The sequence below is a fragment of the Petaurus breviceps genome, unplaced genomic scaffold (assembly GCF_028583685.1).
Source record: "Petaurus breviceps papuanus isolate PSGF00001 unplaced genomic scaffold, PetGlider_PUasm1.0 174, whole genome shotgun sequence".
Taxonomy (NCBI): Eukaryota; Metazoa; Chordata; class Mammalia; order Diprotodontia; family Petauridae; genus Petaurus; species Petaurus breviceps.
In genome coordinates this window covers 74684282-74704313 of record NW_027185761.1, presented here as the reverse complement: position 1 = coordinate 74704313, position 20032 = coordinate 74684282, and the positions used below count along the sequence as shown (strand labels likewise).

The window sequence follows — 20032 nt, the reverse complement described above, 5'->3', positions numbered from 1 at the left end:
CTGACTCTGGGGCCGGTGCTCTTACTCGCTGAGCCACCTGGCCGCCCCTAAGCAATTGGGGTTAAGTAACTTGCTCAAGGTTACATGGCCAGGTGTTTCTGGGTGGGTGCTGAGTGTCTGAGCCCGAGATTCGATCCCCAGGTCATCCCAACACTGGAGCCGGTGCTCTTACTCGCTGAGCCACCTGGCCGCCCCTATGCTTTCTTTTTCTCTCCAGTGTCTTCAGCCTCCCCTCACTAGTCCCTGGCCATGCTCATGATTTCTTGGAGGCTTCTGAGGCTGGCTGTGAAGCCTACTGGGCACGGGGTCCCTGAGTGCTCTGCCCCACCACGGTCAGAGCCATAGAACTGGCAGGTTCACAAGGCAATTAAACCTTTAATAAACAGGAGCAGGGCAATGCTTCCACCTCAACCTGCAGCCACTGGGCAACCTTGGAGTACTTTCACTCTCCCACACATTCGCTTGACTCCTAGAGACAAAAGTACTTGAGGTGTTGTGGAATTTGGGCGGATTCTGACTGGAAATGATCTCAAATGTAGATTTGAACACAAGCCTGTCACCCTCTACATGCACAAAAACCTTCCATGGCTCCCTATGGCCTCTAAGGAAAATGTGCGGTCCTCTGCTGGGCATTCAAGATTCTCCACTATTGGGCTTCCTTTGCAGGCAAGCTGTGGGACAAGACATTCCCACATTGCCTGAAGTCCCAGAGGGGAAGGGCATCTGTACCTGGGGAATCTGGGCCGGCTTCCTACAAGAGGTGGCCAAAGCATGGGCAAAGGAGGCAGAAGGAAGGTGTTTTGGGTGAAGGGAACAGTTGGGTTTATAATTGGCAATTGGTAAAATTAAATGAGAAAATATTTATAAAGTACTTAGCATGGACTTAATGCTCATTTATTCATTCATTTAGCCATTCTTCCATCCATTTGTTTACTTCCTTCCTCTTTCCTCCTTCCTCCCTCCCTCTCTTCTTCTCCCCCTTCCTCTATTCCTCTCCTCCCTTCCTCTCCCCCCCTCCTTCCTCCCTTCTTCCCTTCCTCCCCCCTTCCTCCCTTCCTCCCCATAGACATTTATTGCCAGCTGGGTTGGGATAAGGACCAATGTGGGCTACTATATAAAAGGGTAGCAGATGACAGTCCCCTGTCCCCCAACTTTAGCAGCGAGTGCTGATCTGCTCGATCTGGCTCATGGTCCTGATGGGGCTGAGAGGGGGCCCAGGATAGGGGCCTGGCCCCCCAGGTTGCAGCCTCTCTCTATAGGCCCTCCCCATCCAGTGTCACCAGCTGCTTCAGGCTCTCCTCCTCCCCACACCCCCCATCCCTTGGGTTCTGCCCATGATCTAGCAGGAGCTTGTCCCAGCAGCCACAGGTGCAGCTGTGCCCACCAGGGCTGGGGGCCACAGGACTCTGAGCCCTCAGATCTGTCCCCTCATCTGTTTGAAAATAACTCATGTCATGCTTTCTGATCTGTCTGAAAGTCTTCTTCTCCATACTGAACTGCCACCATCTCTGCACTTTAATGTTCCCAGATGGAATCTCTCCTCCTCCCCCCCCCCCTTCCTCTCCTCCTCCCCCTTCCTCCCCCTCCTCATCCTCCCCCTCCTCTTCCTCTTTCCTCTTCTTCCTCCTCCTCAGTTCCCTGCCTCTCCTCCTGCCTCCCCCAGGCAGGATTAATTCAATCCTTTCATCTGGGATAACTGGGCCACCTCACTTGTAGCTAATCCGATGTGTAAAAAATAGACTGGGGATATTTATAGACGAGGATGATGATGGACTGCGTCTGTTGGAGCTTCTCTGTATGGGAGTGCTGCAACACAGTGTATTTATCCATCAGCCTTGGGGACAAGACCAGAGATGATTAAACAACAGCCAAAAGATGAGACCCAATGGGGAGTGGCCTGCGCCTGAGAGGCCTGTCCAGGAAAGAGAGAAGACAGGCGGTGGAGGCTGGGGCCTGGGGTGCAGGCAGTGGAGGCTGGGGGCTGGGGTGCAGGCGGTGGAGGCTGGGGGCTGGGGTGCAGGCGGTGGAGGCTGGGGCCTGGGGTGCAGGCGGTGGAGGCTGGGGCCTGGGGTGCAGCCGCTCAGGCTCCCCCAGATACTCTCAAGTGCACAGACCCACACATCAGTAGCCCCTTGCTGTTGAGCCATAGACCCAGGGCTGTTGACATTGGATTCTCCATTGGGCTCCAGATGGATTGCTGGTGGTCTTGATGAGGGGGCTGACCATCTGTGACGGGCTTTCCCTGGATCCCTCCCAGCTGCATGGCCACCAGTGGAGCCCACAGACCAAGAGTCAGTGCCCCCTTGTTCTCCTTTCCTGGGTGCCCTGCCCATCCTCCCCTTCTGAGGCTGGGGCATCCCACGGCCGGATTGGGCCTGGTCCCCAGAAGCATGGGGATGCTGATAGGAGGGTCTTTGTTCCTGGAGGAGCCTCGGGGCCCTTTGCCAGCCTGTCCTTCCCTTCCTGTTCAGGCTTGCATGGACCCAGCTCTGCGGCCACATGCAGTATCTTTCCAGGCCTAGTGTACTGATGGACAGAATTATTACTAAGCTGGGTGAAGGCCTCATGTTGCCTCCCTTGGTGGAGCAAGAGCCTCTGGGAGCCTCTGCACTTTTACAGGGGATCTTGGAGCAAGCCTAGAAGGCCATTTAGAGGGTTTTTAGTCTAACCCATTCATGTATAAACAAGGAAACTGGGAAGGGAAGGGAACAAGCCTTTGGAAAGCCCCTACTATGTGTCAGGCATGGTGTTAAGTGCTCTGTACTTGCATTCATTTCATAAGTCCCTGTGTTGACCTGGGGCTCTGAGGGATTGGCCCCTGTGACAAAGTGTCTGAGCTGGGACTTGAGCCCAGGTCCTTTGCCTCCAAGGCCAGGGCTCTTTCTGCTGTAAACCCTGCCCCTTCAGGAGGCTCCCTTGTGTTCTGGGCTTCCCTAGGGATGCCCTCGCCAGCTCACTGGTGTCTCCTGGGCAGCTGCAATCACCCTGAGGCCTCTTGATGGACAACAGTAATTAGACAGGTTCTCTCCGTCATTCTGGCAAGTACTCTGGCAGGATTTTGCCTTGACTGATGGGTGCACCACAGTGGAGGAGAGCCTTGAAGGCAGGGTTCTGCTTGGTCAGGTTGAGCACTTTCTTGATAGCTAGAAAACAGTAAATCCAGAGGGATCCTGATTTCTCCATCTGTTCTCAGAGAGATTTTGTAGAGGTGGGAACACAGGCCTGGGGGGGGTCAGTAATTAGCAATATTCTTTTGGTTGTCTTTGCTCAGTACTGACAGATAAGGTCGACTCTTGGGATCGAATACAGTGAAAAATGTCAAATAGTTGTTCCAGATCAGGGATGTGGGAAGAGGAAGAGCTTGGTGTGCTCCCTGCACCAGCCCACCCAAGGACCTACCCACAGACTTGCAACCCAACCCAAATCCAAATAGCACAGTCTCCCCTGGGGAAATCCAGGCTCTAGGCTATAGAACTTTTCTTTGGTCTGAGAAGTTCTCTGCCCCAAAAGGTCTCTGCAGGAGAGAGGGGAAGCGAAGAGAAGGGCTTTGAAATAAAACACAACCCCACCTCCCTCTTCCCAGAGCTTGGAGACCCAAACTCTGAATGATAGAAATCACCCCTGGCTGTTGTGGCACCCCTGGGGCAGCACTCTGTACTCCCAGGCCAGAGAACTGAGGAATAGAAGGGAAGAGACAGGACACAATGCATGAGTGGGAGAAAGAGCCTAGTGTCCATTTTGTCCCCCTCAAATTCAGATGGGGCAGAGACCAAGGCTGGTGAATTGTAATTACCTGGCATGGGAGGAGGCTGAGAATCTTTGAGATCCAGTCTCCTGGGAAACCATCATTAGAGGGAAGGGAGTCAGAAAGTGAGTAATAGGGGGAAATAAGAGGGAGGGGGAAAATACTGAAATTGCCAAAGATCTCAGGAAGAAGAAAACTCAAAGACCTTGAACATAAGCAGATAAATCAACAATGAAAATAGTAACAACAGGTGGAAATGGGGTACAAAAAAGGCACAAAAAAGAAGAAAGAAAACCCCAAAGAATAGGACTAGTTGAAGGGGAAGAGAAAGGGGAAATCTATTTGATTAACTGGCAGGAAAAGACGAGAGAATTAAATTATCAGATAAAAGCAGGAAAGAAAAAGAAACTAATAAACAAAATTCCAAAGGGAAAGGGGTAACAAATGGACCAGAGTCACAGGGAGATCACAGGTGAGGAGGAGAAGGAATAGAAGGTGGAAGTAGGGTCATCTAAAGCTAAAGCAACCAAAGAGGTGTAGGCACTGTGTTTATAGTGAAAGGGGAGGGAGTAGTAATAACTTTGGGGGAAAAGCCAACATTAGAGACAAATTGAGGAAAATATAAACCTAACTCTTAACTTTAAATGGGAATGGATTAAACAATAAAATGAAAAAGGTGACAGATTGGATTTAAAAAACCCCAAAATTTACATTCTGTTGCTTACAAGAAAGACATTTAAAAAAACAAAGATATACAAAAGAAAGCTAAGAGGACTGAAAAAAATTTACTCTGCATCAAGTGAGTCCAAAAAACCAGGAGTTGTAAACATGCTTTTGGACAAAGCAAAAAGAAATATTCAGAAAATAAAAAGGGATAAGCAAGGAAATTATGTTATGCCTAAAGGTCCCAGAGACAGCAAGCCAGTATCAATAACAAACAGCCCCAAATGCCCTGGCATCCATATTCATAAAGGAAACATAATCTGAGCTACCAGCAGACATAGTTAGTAACACCAGAGTAACAGGAGACTCTAATGGTCCTCGCTCCATTTTGGATAAGCCTAACAGAAATGTAAAAGGGAAAATATGGAAATTACTGGAGAAACTACAGCTAAATGACTTTTGGTGTTTTCTGAATGGGACTGCAGAAGTCTCTCTCTCTCTCTATTTCTTAGCATCAGATGGAACTTTTGCAAAAACTAACCATGTTTTAGGGCACAGAGATATTTTAAGCTAATGCAAAAAGGCATCCTTTGTAGAGCATACATAATGCAATAAAAAAAAATGCATTGGTTCAGGGGCTACAAAGAACAGAAGATCCAAAAGGAGAGAGAAGAATGAAACCCTAAATAATGGGTAGGTCAAAGAACAAATCATAGGAACAATGAACAATTATGGGAAAGAAAATAGTAATTGATGAAACAACATATCAGAGTTTCTGGGTCGAAGCTAACAAAGCCCACAGGGGAAACATCATATCCCTACAATCACACGTGAACACAGGAGAGAAAAAGAGGATCGGTGAATTGAATGTGCATTTTGACAAATTAGAAAAAGCCAATGAAGAAACTTAAAATAAGCGCAAAAGAGGAGATATTAAATATTGGGGTGGAAATAGATAAATCAGAAACAAAATGCTATAGAAACGATCAATAAAACCGAGAACTGGATCTTTGAACAGACTAATAAAATTGATAAACCTTAGGCTTATCTAATCGAAAGGAAGACTGCAGAAACATGAGTAAAAGTGAAGTCACAACCAGAAAGCTGGAAGATGCTGTTTTAGCAACAAGGCTCTCAAGGGCCCTGGAAGGCACTTGATTGAGAGAGGAGCTGACTTCAAATTCCAGCTCTGCCCCTTAAAGTCTGTGGGACCTTGTGCAAAACCCCTCTCTTTACCACAGTTTCCTTGTGTATAAGAGTGCCAGAGTCTCTGTAAGCTCTAAGTCTCTGGCTCTTTGTCCCTTGAGGGGCCAGCAGTTTGCTAGGAGGTGGCATTTGGGATGTCTTGGGGACTCAGGGGTGGGGGACATCCCACAGAGCTCTGCTGTCCAGATTCCCATCCCCTGCATGAATGCCTGTCTGCCAGCTGGGCCTTGCGACAGAGGCCTCCATCCCTGTGGTTCCAGGGCCTGGCGCTGCCTCTTCTGAGGCGAGCGGGCACAAGGGCAGTAGACATTTCCTGCTAGGTCTGGCCCCTCCTCCTGGTTCAGGGCAGTGACAACCATGGTGGGAACCAGGCTGACCTGGTGGGAGGATGCTTCCCCTCCCTTCGTGGAGCAGGTGGGACCTCCCTCTTCTGTGGGCTCATTCATTCTCCGTGAGGCTTGGCTGCTTTGGAGTTAGGGGCAGGGAAGGGCAGGTGAAGTCACTTTCTGGACATTTATAGCCCCCTGTTCCAAGTCTCTCGTTATGCTCAGCTTGTCCTTAAGGTGAACTTTGCCAGGATAGTTTGGAAAATTCTGACATCTCCCTTTGGAGTAGATATTTCCCAATGCTGCTAATAATGTTCTTTTTTCTGGGGCATTTGTCTTCACATGGCACTCCAGGCCCTGTCCGTCCCTGGGCCTCCTTGGGGGCTGCAGGAGGGGCTTCTGAGGTTCTAGCATTCTGGGGAAGAACAGTATAATCAGAAAAGTGTGAGACCTTCCTCCAAAGCCTTTTGAATTAGGTCTATGCTGCTCCATATCAGACCTTTCTATTGTTTCCCTGGGTAGACATAGCTTTGGGGTCCTGGGATCACCACCAGGGGACAGCCCTGTGGGATTGCTAGGAAGCCACGGGCTAGGAAGCCTAGCTCCAGAGCTGGATGTGACCTCAGGAGCCCCAGGTTTTACAGAAGGAGAAACTGAGGCCCAGCAAAAGGAGGAGATTTGCCCAGCACCACCCAGGCGTTGGCATCACAGGCACTGACTGTGCTAAGCTCTGAGGATCCAGAAAGGGGCGAGAGACAGGCCCTGCCCTCAAGGAGCTTACAGTCGAATTCTCTCACCTGTTCCTCAGCAGTCATTTGAAGGTAATGTTTAATCACTCTCTTGTGTAGACAAGTACAGTGTGGGGGAAACCATCCCCCCCCCCGGAGAATTTTAAAGGTAGGATTTATTGAGAATAATACTTCTTATTACCAGAGCTGGTGCTCACGTATGTGAGCACTTTGAGGTTTGGTGCACACATTCTCTCATTCGATCATTAAAACAAACCTGGGAAGCAGATGCTGTTATTATCCCTGCTTTACAGATGAGAAAACTAATGCAGGCAGAAGTTAAAGGAGCTCCTCAGGATCAAGCTAGTGTCTGTCAGAGGCTGAATTTGAACTCAGGTCTTGTTGCCTCTTAAACCCAGTGTTCCATCCATCGTGTTGCCTAGCAGACTGTGGATGCAGCTTCTCTTTCTCCCCAGCTGTTTGCTTCCTTCCTTAATTGTTCATGCCTTTTAAAATGAGCTCCCATTTCCCTGTAGAACATTGTGGAGGTGGGGGTGAGAGCGCCTTCATGTTTTTTGCAGCTCTCAGAGTCCCTTAGTTTAAAAAGACAAACATCTGATCCTTCTGCTCTGGGTGTTCGGGAAGTGGGCGTGAGACTTGGCCAGATGAATCAGGCTCTGCGGCAGGGGGCTGACTTCTAGGTCTTTCTTCCTGTTGGGCACCAACAGAGCCCGGCCATGCTGACTCTACGGACCCCAGCAGCCCTTGCTTAGTTTTTGGCGATTTGTTTGCGACAGGAAAAGGCCAAAACGAAAACCACAACAACAGAGTGCAGAGGCAGCGGAAGCAGGAATCTGGGGCTCCCAGGGCTCAAGAAAGGCCTCTACCTCACCCGCGGAGTCTTGGCCCCCCCCCCCCACCCATAGGCTTCCTGACTTTACCCAGTTCTTTAGAATGGACTTTGCTCCAAAACAGCCGGCTGGAGAGCCATTTGTGTGATGTGCGTCCTTGGGATCGTGTCCAGAGCCAGGCCCTGGTGTGCTGGTGGGGCGTGCCTCATGCTAAAGGACCATCACTGTAGCGAAGGCGCCTGAAGGAAGGGGAATGAGGGGCTTTGGTTCTTGGCTCACAAGGCAGCTGGCATCGCACTTATGCCTGCAGTTAGGATAAAAGGGACCCAGATCAGGGGCAATGCCCAAGGCATCAGTCAGTCCATTCTAGTCAGGTAAGTTTCTGGGAGCACAAGCTCTGCATCTGTCCCTTTAATTAGGAGAAGCTTTGTGGAGCCTTGCTGCAGTCCAGTTATGTGAATTCCATAGTGCTCTTCTGAATTCCAGGCCAGTAGTCCTGTGAGGTTAGTCTGGCATGAGGTTGCTGATAAACCCAGGCTGGCTTCTGGTGCTTCCTGCTGCCCTCTCTGAAGGAACCATTCCTTTAACTATCCCTTTACTATGCTCTCTGAAATGTCACAAGGACTTGACTCAGGCCCCTTGGACAGGACTGAAGACTTCACCTCCTTTGTAAAAAACATCAGGATGTTTGTTCATTCTTCTCTCTGCTCCAAGACGCTTTGTTTGTTCCCAGAACCTCTCCACACTTCCAACAGGCTTCCCCTTTTTCCTCCTGACCCAGCGCAGACTCTGCCTCCTCCACATTGCCTTCCTTAATTTCCCCCCTGCTCCCGGGTAGAAGTGATCCCACTTTCCTCAGCTCTCTCCCAGCCTCTCTGAGGTGCTTCTCCAACCCACATCACCTCCTTATAATTTCCTTGAGCCTTGTGTCTGTATCTTTATATTGTAAGCACCCTGCAGGCAGGCATGGCGTCATGATTAACACTGGTCCTTGATCAATCTCAGATCCGTTGTTATTAGGAAAAGCAGCATGTATGGAGGAGGCCAGGAGCTGGCATCAGGAGGGGACAGGAGTGGGGAGCACAGGACTGGAGACTTTCTGAGAATGAAGGGGAGCAGCCCTTGGGAAGACAAGGGGGCCTCTGACTGCCCTTCATATGACCAGATGTCTCTGAAGGTTGTCAGCCTCCACTCTCCTACACAATTCACCCTGGGCCAAAAGGAGGCAGCTTCCCTCTGTCCCTGAGCCTGACTGTCCCAGCCTGGTCCTTTCCACCCCCAGGGAGGCTCAGAAATGGCAACATCCTTGGCTTTGTTGAGAGAGAGGCTTCCCCAAGCCTGGTCCCTGTGCTTCTGCCCTTTATGCATCCTTTTTTTTTTTTTGGAGGGTGGAGGGCAGGGCAGTTGGGGTTAAGTGACTTGCCCAAGGTCACATGGCTAGTACATGTTAAGTGTCTGAGGTTGGATTTGAACTCAGGTCCTCCTGACTCCAGGGCCATTGCTGTATTCACTGCACCTAGTCGCCCCCTTTATTTTTGCTCCCCGCCCCACTCTTATGCATCCTTCCCATGGTGCCTGGAGGGAGCTGCCTTCATCATGTCCTTTGATCTTTACCTGTTTTGGAAGCTTTTGCCAGAAAGCTACAGCCTGCAGAGTGCATCATTCAGGGCTCAGGACCGGGATCCTTGGGAATCGCAGCTGATGGTTAACTGGCCTGGGGCTAAAAGCTGAAGGCCTTTAAACAGGGATGGAAAGTGGCCCCAAGACCCTCTCTGATCCCCATGGACCGGTCCCTCCAGGGCTGTTCCCTATCCCAGGAGTGTGGCAGCTGAGAGGAGGATGGGGAGGGAAGCTGCAGAAAGGCTGGGGAAGTGTTCGTTCATTCATTCATTCATAGTATTCATGAAGGCGGGGGAAGGAAAAGAAGGGAAGAAGTAATAAGATTCCATTGCTGGTGAGAGGTGAGAGGGTCTGAGCTGGACTGTGTTGGAGCAAGAGCAGAGAAGGGTATTTAGGGAGCTAGGGAAGGTGGAGGGTGGGACGCCGGTGACTGGAAGGATGGGAAACCTGGAGAAGGAGCCAGTTAGGGAGAAAGAAGATGAGTCCATTCTGGCTGTGGTTTGAGATGCCGTTAGACGCTGACAGAGCATTCGTGCTGAGCGCCCTAATGGTTCTGGGGATCCAAGGAAAGGGCGACTGCTCTGGTTGGAGGTCTGTGTGCCGGCCATGGATGCAAGGCCCTGGAGGCCTTAGGATGATGGGTTGATGCAGGTCAGGGAAGGAAGAGGGGAGCAGCATCGCTCCTTATGGACCATGGGACTGGAGCTGCTACTCAGAATGGGGAATCAATAGCGCGGAAATGATCAGTGAGCCCGAGGCATCTGAGGGGGTCCCTGGGGAAGGGAGTGTGGAGAGAAGAGCAGAGGGCTCAGGCCAGAGCTTTGAGAGGCCCTGGACAGACACATAGACAGACAGACATACACACAGACATATACACAGACACACATAGACACACACAGACATGCAGACAGACACACACAGACACATAGACACACATAGACACACACAGACAGACATGCAGACAGACACACAGACACAAACAGACACACACAGACAGACATGCAGACAGACACGCAGACACAGATACACAGAGACACGCACAGACAGACACACAGACACAGATATGCGCAGACACACAGATGCACACAGACACACACAAGACACAGACAGACAGACACACAGACAGACACACACACACAGACACACACAGACACAGACACACAGACATGCCCATGCACTCAGACAGTGGCTGATGAACAACAAAGGCCTGCAGAGAAACAGCCTGGCAGGGAGAATAGGGGGGAAACTGAGTCACCAGAAGGGATGAAGGAGAGAATGGAAGGGAAGAGGGGGCCATCAGTCTCTCAGAGAGACATCGGGAAGAGGACTATGAGAAGGTGGCTGGGTTTGTGGAGAGATTCAGGAGGGTGTGTGTGTGTGGGGGGGTCCCCTTGTGAGCATTTGTGAGGTGAGTGGGGGGAAGTAGTGCAGCCAGTTATCCATTCTGGGCTCATGGTGACCAGAGTTCTCCAGCCCCCATTTTACAGAAGAGGACACTGAGGTCAGAGATGAAAGGATGCCCAAGGTCCACGGACTCCAAATCTCTCCCTGCATCGTGGGGAGAGGCAGGGTCAGTTTAGGTTTCCCAGGAGTGTTGGGCGATGTTGACCTCTTTCTGGCCAGGCTCCAAGGGGAGGCAGTGGGAGGTCGGCCCTCCCCCCCACTGCCCTTACCTGGCTTTCTGGGCTGAGACAAGCAGCCTCCCTGGAGGCCAGCCTTCTTGGGAGGAAGGGGCTTTAGGAGTGCCTCTGCTGGCTTGAAAGGGGTGGTTTTAGCACAAAAGCCTCTAGGAACCTAATCCATTGCCCAGTGCTAGGGTGAAGTATGTGGGGAGGTTCACACGAGGATCAGGGATCAGTCAGGGCAGGGGGGGCTCCTCCTCCTGCCTCCCCCTCTTCTCCTCTTCTCCTCCCCCTTCCCACACTTCCCCATTCTTGGCCTGGGCTTGGCCTGGCCCATCCAGAGGTCCCCCACCTCGGGCATGTAGCCCCCTGCAGGTACCCAAGCCCATGATGTCCTGAGAAAGCAGCCCATGCTAAGGAGCCCAGAGGGCGACTGGATGCAGAGAGAGGCCATCTGTCTTTATGGTTCACTTAAGACTGGGAACTCACGAGAGCAGGAACTGCCTTTTGCCCTTCAGGTCCCCAGCACTTAGCCCATAGCCTTGGCCCACAGTGGGCTCTTAACCAGTGGTTGAGAACTGACTTTTAATCATGAAGAGGGACAGCTGGTTGTAATGGCTGTTGGGTGTGGCATCAGAGAGGATTGGGTTCAAATCCTGATGCCTTGGCCCAATCACATGACTTCACCTTGGTTTCCTCGCTGTGTGTTGGGGCTCATGACGCCCAGGAACCCACTTCCCAGGGCACTTGCGACTCAGGTGTTTTCTCCACAGAAATGTGAGTGCTGGCTCACCTTGCATCTGGGGAGATGCTTTGGGAGGCAGGTGCAGCCTTTACCTTGGGCCCTATTGAGTTTCATCTTCTTAGAGTCAGGCCTCAGATTTCTTCTGTGACAAATTCAGCTCAAGCTGACTTGGGCAGGCTCTCAATGCTTTTCTCCCTCCTCTCATAGGTGGAGGAAGAAGCCAGGGATTGTGGCCAGAAGTGTGACCTGACACTTTCCCCCCTGCTTCGAGTGGATTATTAGGTCAAACAATCGAATCCATTTGTAAACCTGGACCTTTTGTTTTTTCCTTAAAAATTGGAAAGAATAGAAAATAGTCAGACCTTTAACTTTGGCTGGGAAGCTTTGGGCTTGGAAAGGCACCCAGTTTCTTGTATTCTTATCTTCCCTGAAGCTCCCCCACATACACACACTAAAATGATTGAGACTGGATTTTCCTCATCCCACCTACCTGAAACCAAGACATTTTGCAGGCCAGGGAGGCCAGTTGTGTTAGTTGAAGGGTCATCTTTCTTTGATGACATACTTAGGGTCTAAGACTCAGCCTTTATGTTTGTCTGTGTCCTTAGTCCTTATAGACTTTGGAGAAGCCCAGTTTTGCCTGGGAAGCCCAGAGATGAGACCTTTTAGACCCACAATGTGAGTAACAATTGTAGGGCAGAATTCAGGGTTCCAGAAGTGCCCCCCCTTAATCATCTGGGGGAAAATGAATTATCCTTGGAGAGGAAGCTCAGCCCTTTGGGGAAGGGCAGCTCCTGGGCACAACATCCCAGGAAATGGCATCTGGTTCTGGCATGCTGAATGCCTCCACCAAAGCATCTGGCTTCTGCTCCCAAGGTTCTTGAGTACATGGAGAGGCTCTGGGAGCCTCTGTCCATTGGGCCACCACCCATAACTGTTGTTCTGTTAGGTGGAAGGACGTTGCCCTGGTAAAAGCCAGGTTGTTGGGGGTGTGTCTTCGTAGTGAGCATGGCATGAAGCCAGATCCTTACCTGGGTATTCAGAAGCCAAACCACCTGGCATTGGTGCCCCAGCTCATCCTGGTATTGTGATTTCTGTAGCTGTCAGAGTGGAGTATTCCCAGGGCCAGGCCAACAACACCCCTAATTCAGCATGCTAAGAATCCTTGGCTGATATGGGAGGCATCCAGTTCCCACTTGGATGGGCTTGCCTTCCAGATTCTGTCTCTGTAGGGAAGGCAGTGGGGACCAGCACAGTGCCGTCCCCTACATGATGGCAGGTGAGAGCAATGATGCAGGTAGCAGCCCAGCATGTGGAGGGTTGGATATGGTCAAAAGACCTGGGTTAATGTCCTCCCTCTGACATTTACTAGCTGAGTGACCACAGGCAAGCATTGTCATGCTTCTGGACTCAGCTATGAAGTCATAGACCAGCTGGGAACTGCCCATTGGAGGGGATTCTTGTGCCTCCGTGTGTCAGATAAGAATGCCACCAGTGTAGGGAAGTGTGCAAAGGGTGTGTGTGCAGGGGAGTGTGCAAAGGGGGGCATTCAGGGGAGTGTGCAAAGGGGGTCTGCCGGAAGGTGTGTCCACACCTCTGGGCTCACCAGAAACCCTCATTGTACTTGCTCCTACTCATCTTAGGGAGACCTGCAATCTTTGGGCTTTAGGGGAGAAAAACGAAAGGGCAGAGGCCCCCTAGAGGGTCATTGCCTGGCTTCTAGGGCCTCCAGGGTTTGTTATTCTGAGCCCTTCAAAATCCCCTGCTCCCCTTCCCATCTGCCTCTTCTCTTTATCCAGGGCTGTTCCACCAACAAGACCCTCCGTCGCTCCACTCTGGGCATCCTCTCCAGACCTGGAATGCTCTGCTCTGACCAGAGCTCCGCAGCTTCCTCCAGGAAGCCTTCCCTCTTTCACTGTCCCCATCTATCCTGCCTATAGTTTTGCTTGGTGTCTGTCTGCTTGCTGCCTTCCTTGTTAGATCGTAAGCTCCATGAAGGCAGGCACTGCCTTTTGCCCAAGTCCTTTCCCAGGAGTTGGTTCAGTGCCTGATGCACAGTAGGCACCTAACAGCTGTTTGTTGGCCAACATTTTGGCTGCAGAGGCCCCATACTTTGGGCATGGAGAGTTAGTTTTTGGATAGATAATGCTGGTCCAGCTTCTCTGGTGGCAGGCAGGGGTGGTCTTGGAGCCAGGACACTGAGTCCGTTGCCTGCTGTGCCCCTTGGGCAGGCACTCCATCTCCAGGGTCTCCCCTTTCTCCACCCATATGGAGGCTTAGCCTTGCTCTGGTCATCATCCTAGAAGCTCCATGAGCATCAGCCGGGGCCATTGATGTCCATGGGAAAGAGTTATTCCCTGAAAAATGGGGATTACTCTGAACCGCCGGGTGGGCTGGGGTGCCAGTGCACTCCTGGGAGCCCCTGGTGGCTGAGCTCGTTGTTGACAGCCTTTGTGGTCATTTTCCATGTCCATCAGACCCTTGACTGGAATTGTGACTTGTCTTTGCAGTTTTGTATGGAGCTCAACCAGCCCACCCTCCCCAGCATCCGGAAGTGGAAGGGTCCCCGAGGTTCCTGGAGAGGCACCGTCTCTGTGAAACCCTCCAGCCAGCTCTCTCAGGTGCGTTCTTTAGGAAAGGTCCTTGCTCTCAGCAGAGGCATTTTAAATTTGACACGGACTCATATTAGACAGTGTATAGGCTGTTGGGAATAAAGTCAGAAAGACCCGAGTTCAAATGCAGCCTCAGACACTTACTAGCTATATGACCTTGGGCAGGTCACTAAACTTCTGTTTGCCTCGGTTTCCTCATCTGTAAAATGGGAATCATAAGAGCATGTAGTGATACAGTATTTGTAAAGCCCTTAGCCCAGTGCTGGGCACAAACTGCCACTACGCAAATGTTAGCTATAGTAAGGATTGTTATAAACGGCATAAAACGTCGCTACAACAGTAAGCATTGTAAGCATTGTCAATGGGGCTCCTGAATCGGGTGCTGTAAGTGTCGGCTGAAATAGCCATAGCCGCTCTCCTCAGTGCCACAGAGATGGCCGCCATAACAGTGGTGGCGATAGAAATGATTGCACAGCGCCTGTCTGGTGATGGTGAGCTTTACACACATTGTAGCATTTCATCTTTACAACAGCCCTGTGAGGCGGGCGCTGTTACGGTCCCCATTTTATGGATGGGGAAACTGAGTCACGCATCGAGGAAGAGTTGGAAGGGGCATTTGAGGTTTTCCTGTCCGTCAGCTCCCCACCCGTTGGGGTCCCCAGGACTGCTCCCTGCTGCTCAGTGGTGGGTCAGAGGCAGACCTCCATCACTGGGGGTTGAATGTCCCTGAGGAGTCATGGAGTGATGTTGAGGAGGATGGAGGCTGCAGGGGGGCCGACTTGTGTGCTCTCAGCATCCGTCCCGTTGGATAAAAGCGCCTCCTCTGATGTATTCTCCAGGGGCTTCCCAGCCCGGACGTCCTCAGCCTCCCCAGGCCCCAGGTGCTGCGGGTGCTTGTATGATCTCTGCAGACCAGGGAGAAACTGAGGCTTGGGGTGAAGCTGCCTCAGGTCAGCCAGGTAGGAAGTGGCCAAGGCAGGATTCGAAGCCAGGTTTCTGGCTTCTTGTGTTTGCCAGGCCCCTCCCGCTGGCTCAGGAGAGGAGGGCTCCCTCACCCTTTGCTCTTTCCTGACAGGGAGGGACTTACCTGGGATTCCTCTGGGATGCTGCTTCGGGGATAGAGCTGCAGGATGCCAGCTTCCAGGAGGGTCCTCCAGCCAGTAGCAATGGGAAGCACTTGAACCCCAATCCCTATCTCGCACACTTTAAGGTATCCACTGGCATGTTTTCACATGTGGGTGCATGTGCATACACATGTGTGTTGTATGTAAGCATGGATCTGTCTCGGACGGTGTGGTCTAGGGGAGACTACTGTACTTGGGGGATCTGGGTTCTAATGCTGCTTCTATCAAGTGCCTTTCCCTGCCTGGGCCTCTGTTTCCTCACCTGCAAACTTGGGAGCTGGGCTAGATGGTTTCTGAGACCATCCCTTCTTGCGCTGGACCCCTTTGGTGGGCAGTCAAGGAAGCCTCTGGTCAGAACCATGTTTTGACATGTGTAAACTCCAGCACATGGGATCACAGAGGAAGCTGATTAGACGGAAATGCCAGAACTGAGGTATTTTGGAAAAACAAGCCCACAGACCGGTTAGGACCCCCGCCCCAGATCTGATCCTTAGGATATGAATTTCACAAGCCTTTGAGCTCTGATGGTTAAGGTGGCCGCTTGGGACCATGGAAAATATGCCAGATTTGGGACAGAAGACCCTGGGGTTCAAATCCCAGCTCCTGCTGAATCCTTGAATGCCCACTGAGTGCACCCATTGCTCTATCCTGGCTGGGTGATCCTGGGCAGCGGCTCTGTTAGCCACCAAATCAGGGAGCAGGTGTCTTCATCTTCAGAGGGGAGTTTCTCTGGAAGACCCCAGCCCCAGAGGAGGTCCAAACCAAAACAAAAAACCACATTGACACAGATCAGTTTTTCCTGGTTGAGGGATATCTCTGTGGCTGCATGGCCCTTGGGCCCAAGAAGGGCCTCTCCTTGTGCCCCCAAGAGGAGGCGGGGCTGGTCCTTGGAATGGTGGAGCCTGCTCCAGTCCCTTTTCTGTTGTTTCCTCCTGTCCAGATAGGGGCAAATGACCTCATGCTGGTGAACCTGTGTCTGGCAGCCCCAGCCTGCCCCCTGGGGGGAGAGAATCCTGGCAAGACCCCCAGCAACAGCCACAAAGTATCACCTTTCGCCCAGACCCTGCAGGACATGGTAAAAGGTAGGGAGCAGGGGCCAGAAGTGGGGTGCTCATCAGGCTGATTGTCAGGACTCAGGGCCCTACCTGAATCTTTACCCACCGTGAGCTGGGCCGTCTGGGCCCATTCCAGGACCTCCATCCCAACAGCATCTCCCATGTCTAAGGAACTGTCTTAGCCATGGGGAGAGGCAGGAGGGCAGACCCTTCACAAAGCAGCTCGGATAGGCTGCCCTGGCAGATAGGACAGATACCTGTAGGTGCTTGGACGAAAGGGTCCTCAGAGGCTGCCCAGCCCCCACCCCCTCATTTACAGCTGAGAAGCTGAGGCCCATAGGGCCGATGTCTGTTACACAGGGTAGCTTGGGTAGCAAAGGCCAGCTGTGATTCAGGGCCTCTGGCTGCCAACGGGCAAGGCCACACTGAGCCAGTGACTGCTAGCCACCATAACCAGCCCACTTGGCTTCTTCCTCATCCTCTCCACTGTATCACAGTGTTGTCTCACTCATGTGGGTGGGGTGGAGAATATTTTGGTGGCCGTTAGTTTGGTCTTATCACCTCATCTGCCCCCCCCACCTTAAAGCCTTCACCCCTCCACCCTGGAAGGACCAGGATCTATGGGCGCCTTCCCTCTCTGATCCATCCTGCCCACTGCCCAGGCCTGGGGTGCACACCATAGGCCTCTGGTGGTGGAGAAAAGGCCTGTTGGCCAGAAGCTACAGTGAGCTCAGAGATGCCCCAGCAGCCCCCAAAGACTTCTGGAAGAGAGTGGTGGGTGGAGGGGGGGTTCCCTGGTCTGTAAGTCCTCCAGTGACAGCAGCCCCAGACTGGGTACCCATGCCCTGACCCAGGCCCTTGGGAGCTCAGCAGCTGACAGCCCCAAGAAGGTCCTAAGGGCTTTCTAAGCCCGAGAGGGAGAATGTTGGCATGTTCTGAGGTCTGAGTGAGATCATGCCTGTAAAGTGCTTTGTAAACTTTAAAGTGGCTTAGAAATGCCAGCTTTGGGGCGGCCAGGTAGCACAGCAAGTAAGAGCACCGGCTCCAGTGTTGGGATGACCTGGGGATCGAATCCAGGCTCCGACACTTAGCACCTACCCAGAAACACCTGGCCGTGTAAACTTGAGCAAGTTACTTAACCCTGATTGCTTAAAAACAAAAAAAACCCGCCAGCTTTTCATGGACTTTTCTGCTTCTCCCTTCCTCTCCCCTTCTCTCCCCCTCCCTCTCTCCTCTCTCTCCCCCCTCCCTCTCTCCCTCTCTCTCTCCCTTCCTCTCTCTCCTTCCCCCTTCCTTTCCCTCTATCTCTCTCCCTTCTTCTCTCTCTCCCCACATCTCCCCCTCCTCCTTCTTTCTCTCCCTCCCTTCCTTCTAGGAGAAAAAGACTTTGTGATTCTGGGAGATTTTGGCCAAGGTCCAGAGAGTAGCGACTTTGACATCCTGAGGAAAGAGAAATTCCAACCCCTGGTCCCCAGCAGCACCTTCACTGACATCAGCACCAAGAATCCTCAGGGCACAAAGTCACTGGACAACATCTGGATCAGTAGAAGCCTGAAGAAGGTTTTCACAGGTAAAACACAAGCTTGCCACCCCCTCCCTTGTGAGACAGCTGGGGGGGGGCCCTCAGGACTGGCTGTGCCATCTTCAGCAGATAACAGGGGCTTTTGCTCCCAGGACAGGGCACGTGGCTCCCTGCTGGCCCCCAGACAGGGCCTGAAGGGGCACTCCAAGGGGTTTTTACAAGAACCTTGGAGCCAGAGGCATCGCTCCACTGGAGCTGAGGCTCCTGGCTGTGAGCCCCTTTTAGGCAGGGTCTGAGGCAGGGCCCAGACTGCCCTGCCCTAGTTACACTCAGACCTCCCACCCCACTGGGACACAGGCACTCAGACTGAGAGCTCAAGGCAATCACTCTGAGGCCGGGCTGAGGATCTGTAGGTGGCAGAACGCTATGTTTCTATAGAAAAAGAAAGGGGGGCAGCTGCTGCCACCTGAGCCCAGACCAGGGGGGTCTTCCCTTTTGGGGCTTCTCAGATGGTCAGTCTGGTGAAGCCAGGGACCGTCTCAGAACTGTGTGTGTACTGCTGGCAGGCAGGTACAGGAGATTACAGAGGAAGCCAGTTTGGTTGAAATGGTCATTAAAATGTTTAAAGAGGGGCAGCTAGGTAGCACAGTGAATAGAGCACTGGCCTTGGAGTCAAGAGAACTTGATTTCAAATCCAGCCTCAGACACTTAACACAAAAAACTAACTATGTGACCTTGGGCAAGTCACTTAACCCCAATTGCCCTACCTTCCGCTCTCCAAAAAAAAAAATGTTTAAAGAAACCAAACCAAGTTCACAGACCCCACCTTAAAACCACTGCACTGGTTTCACTGAATGAATGGTTTGAACTCAGTTAACAAAAGGATTCTATTAACCAGAATCAGGGACTGTTCCCTCCCACATCCCCAGTCTGGGGCTGGCTCAGAAACCTCAGAAACCCTTCATTCTACACATGTGGGCACTGAGGCCAAAGGAGGACTTGTTCTAGGTTCCCAGGGCAGGAGGGCAGGATTTGAAGTCAGGGCTTCTGACTCTGGAGCCTGTGATGTGCACTGGGCTCTCAGAGGCCGCATGTTCCTTGTCCCGAGCTTCCTTACTCTCCCCCTGATGTTTCGCTTTTCCTCCCTCCCACAGGCCACTGGGCAGTGGTGAGAGAAGGCCTCACGAACCCCTGGATCCCGGATAACTGGTCCTGGGGGGGCGTGGCGTCTAGCCACTGCCCCTTGCTGGCTGAATTCTACACGGACAAGGACTGGAACAGGAAGGAGGGTGTCCCTCGTGGTGGCAGCGGTGTGTCCTTGGAGCAGAGCGAGGCCCACAGCAAACACGAGCGGTGACGGGGCCAGGATGGTGGGCCACAGCCTCCACCGTGAAGCCCCACCAGCCTCCTCTGAGGCCTCCAGGAATGTTCTGGGGTCTCATCCCTGCACATGAAGCTGTGATTCTTTATGGCGGACAGAGTGGGCACTCGATCTGATCAGATGTTCCAGTCCAATTGCAGATGGACAATTTGGAGGCCCTGGGGGTCATCAACTGAGGCTGTTTCCCTGAGCCGGGCCTCAGGGGGCCCAGAGACGCATTGGAGTGTTATCTGCCTCCTCCAACATACTCTGGCCTCCCGACCTCCTGGGGCTTGACCCTGACAATGACCAGTTTAAGGAGGCACGGGGTCTCTACCCTTGAAGGTCTCTGACCTTCACCATTCATCTTCCACTAATCTTCAGCCTTCTCTGCTCCTGAGAGCTGAATGGAGATCCCTCTGAGCATGCCTGTCCCATGTTTGTGCTGCCATGTGGGGTGAACTGTTCCTCACCGTCAGTGGTCTGAAGCCCTGGCCCCTGCTCTCAGCGCACGGCCAGCCTGGCCTCCTCTTTGGAGGGAGTGCAGGTCCCAGGCACCATCCTTGCTAGTTCTCGGACACCCTGTCTCTCCTGCTGCTCCTTTATCCTGGTCAGGAAGAGAGAGACAGCGCTTGTCCCTGCTGAGGCCTACTCCTTTACTGGCTAGACCCTGGAATGCGGGAAGCCCTGGGCCCTGGTGCCAGCCTAGCCCACCTCATCCCCAGACTCTTCTGTCATTCCCTTCCCCCCTCTCCTGTGTATCCCCTTTGTGCTTAGCTGCTGGATCCATGCCCTGCCCTGCCCTCCAGCTGCCTCCCCTTATCTCTGCTCCCTTTCATAGATGGGGGGGGGG

General features: G+C 52.4%; 1 protein-coding gene across 2 annotated transcripts in view; it reads left to right on the top strand.

Moving 5' to 3' along the window:
- EEPD1 (endonuclease/exonuclease/phosphatase family domain containing 1) overlaps positions 1–20024 on the top strand; it is a 67851-nt gene extending 47827 nt beyond the window's left edge. The window contains exons 4-8 of one of the 2 annotated variants that reach the window (XM_069084410.1): positions 14017–14127; positions 15194–15328; positions 16183–16324; positions 17673–17867; positions 18974–20024. In XM_069084410.1, coding sequence (XP_068940511.1) covers positions 14017–14127; positions 15194–15328; positions 16183–16324; positions 17673–17867; positions 18974–19176 — 786 coding nt within the window. In that variant the 3' untranslated portion in view covers positions 19177–20024. The remainder of the gene's footprint in view (positions 1–14016; positions 14128–15193; positions 15329–16182; positions 16325–17672; positions 17868–18973) is intronic. The other variant, XM_069084411.1, reaches the window with a different exon arrangement.
- The last annotated feature ends 8 nt before the right edge of the window (positions 20025–20032 follow it).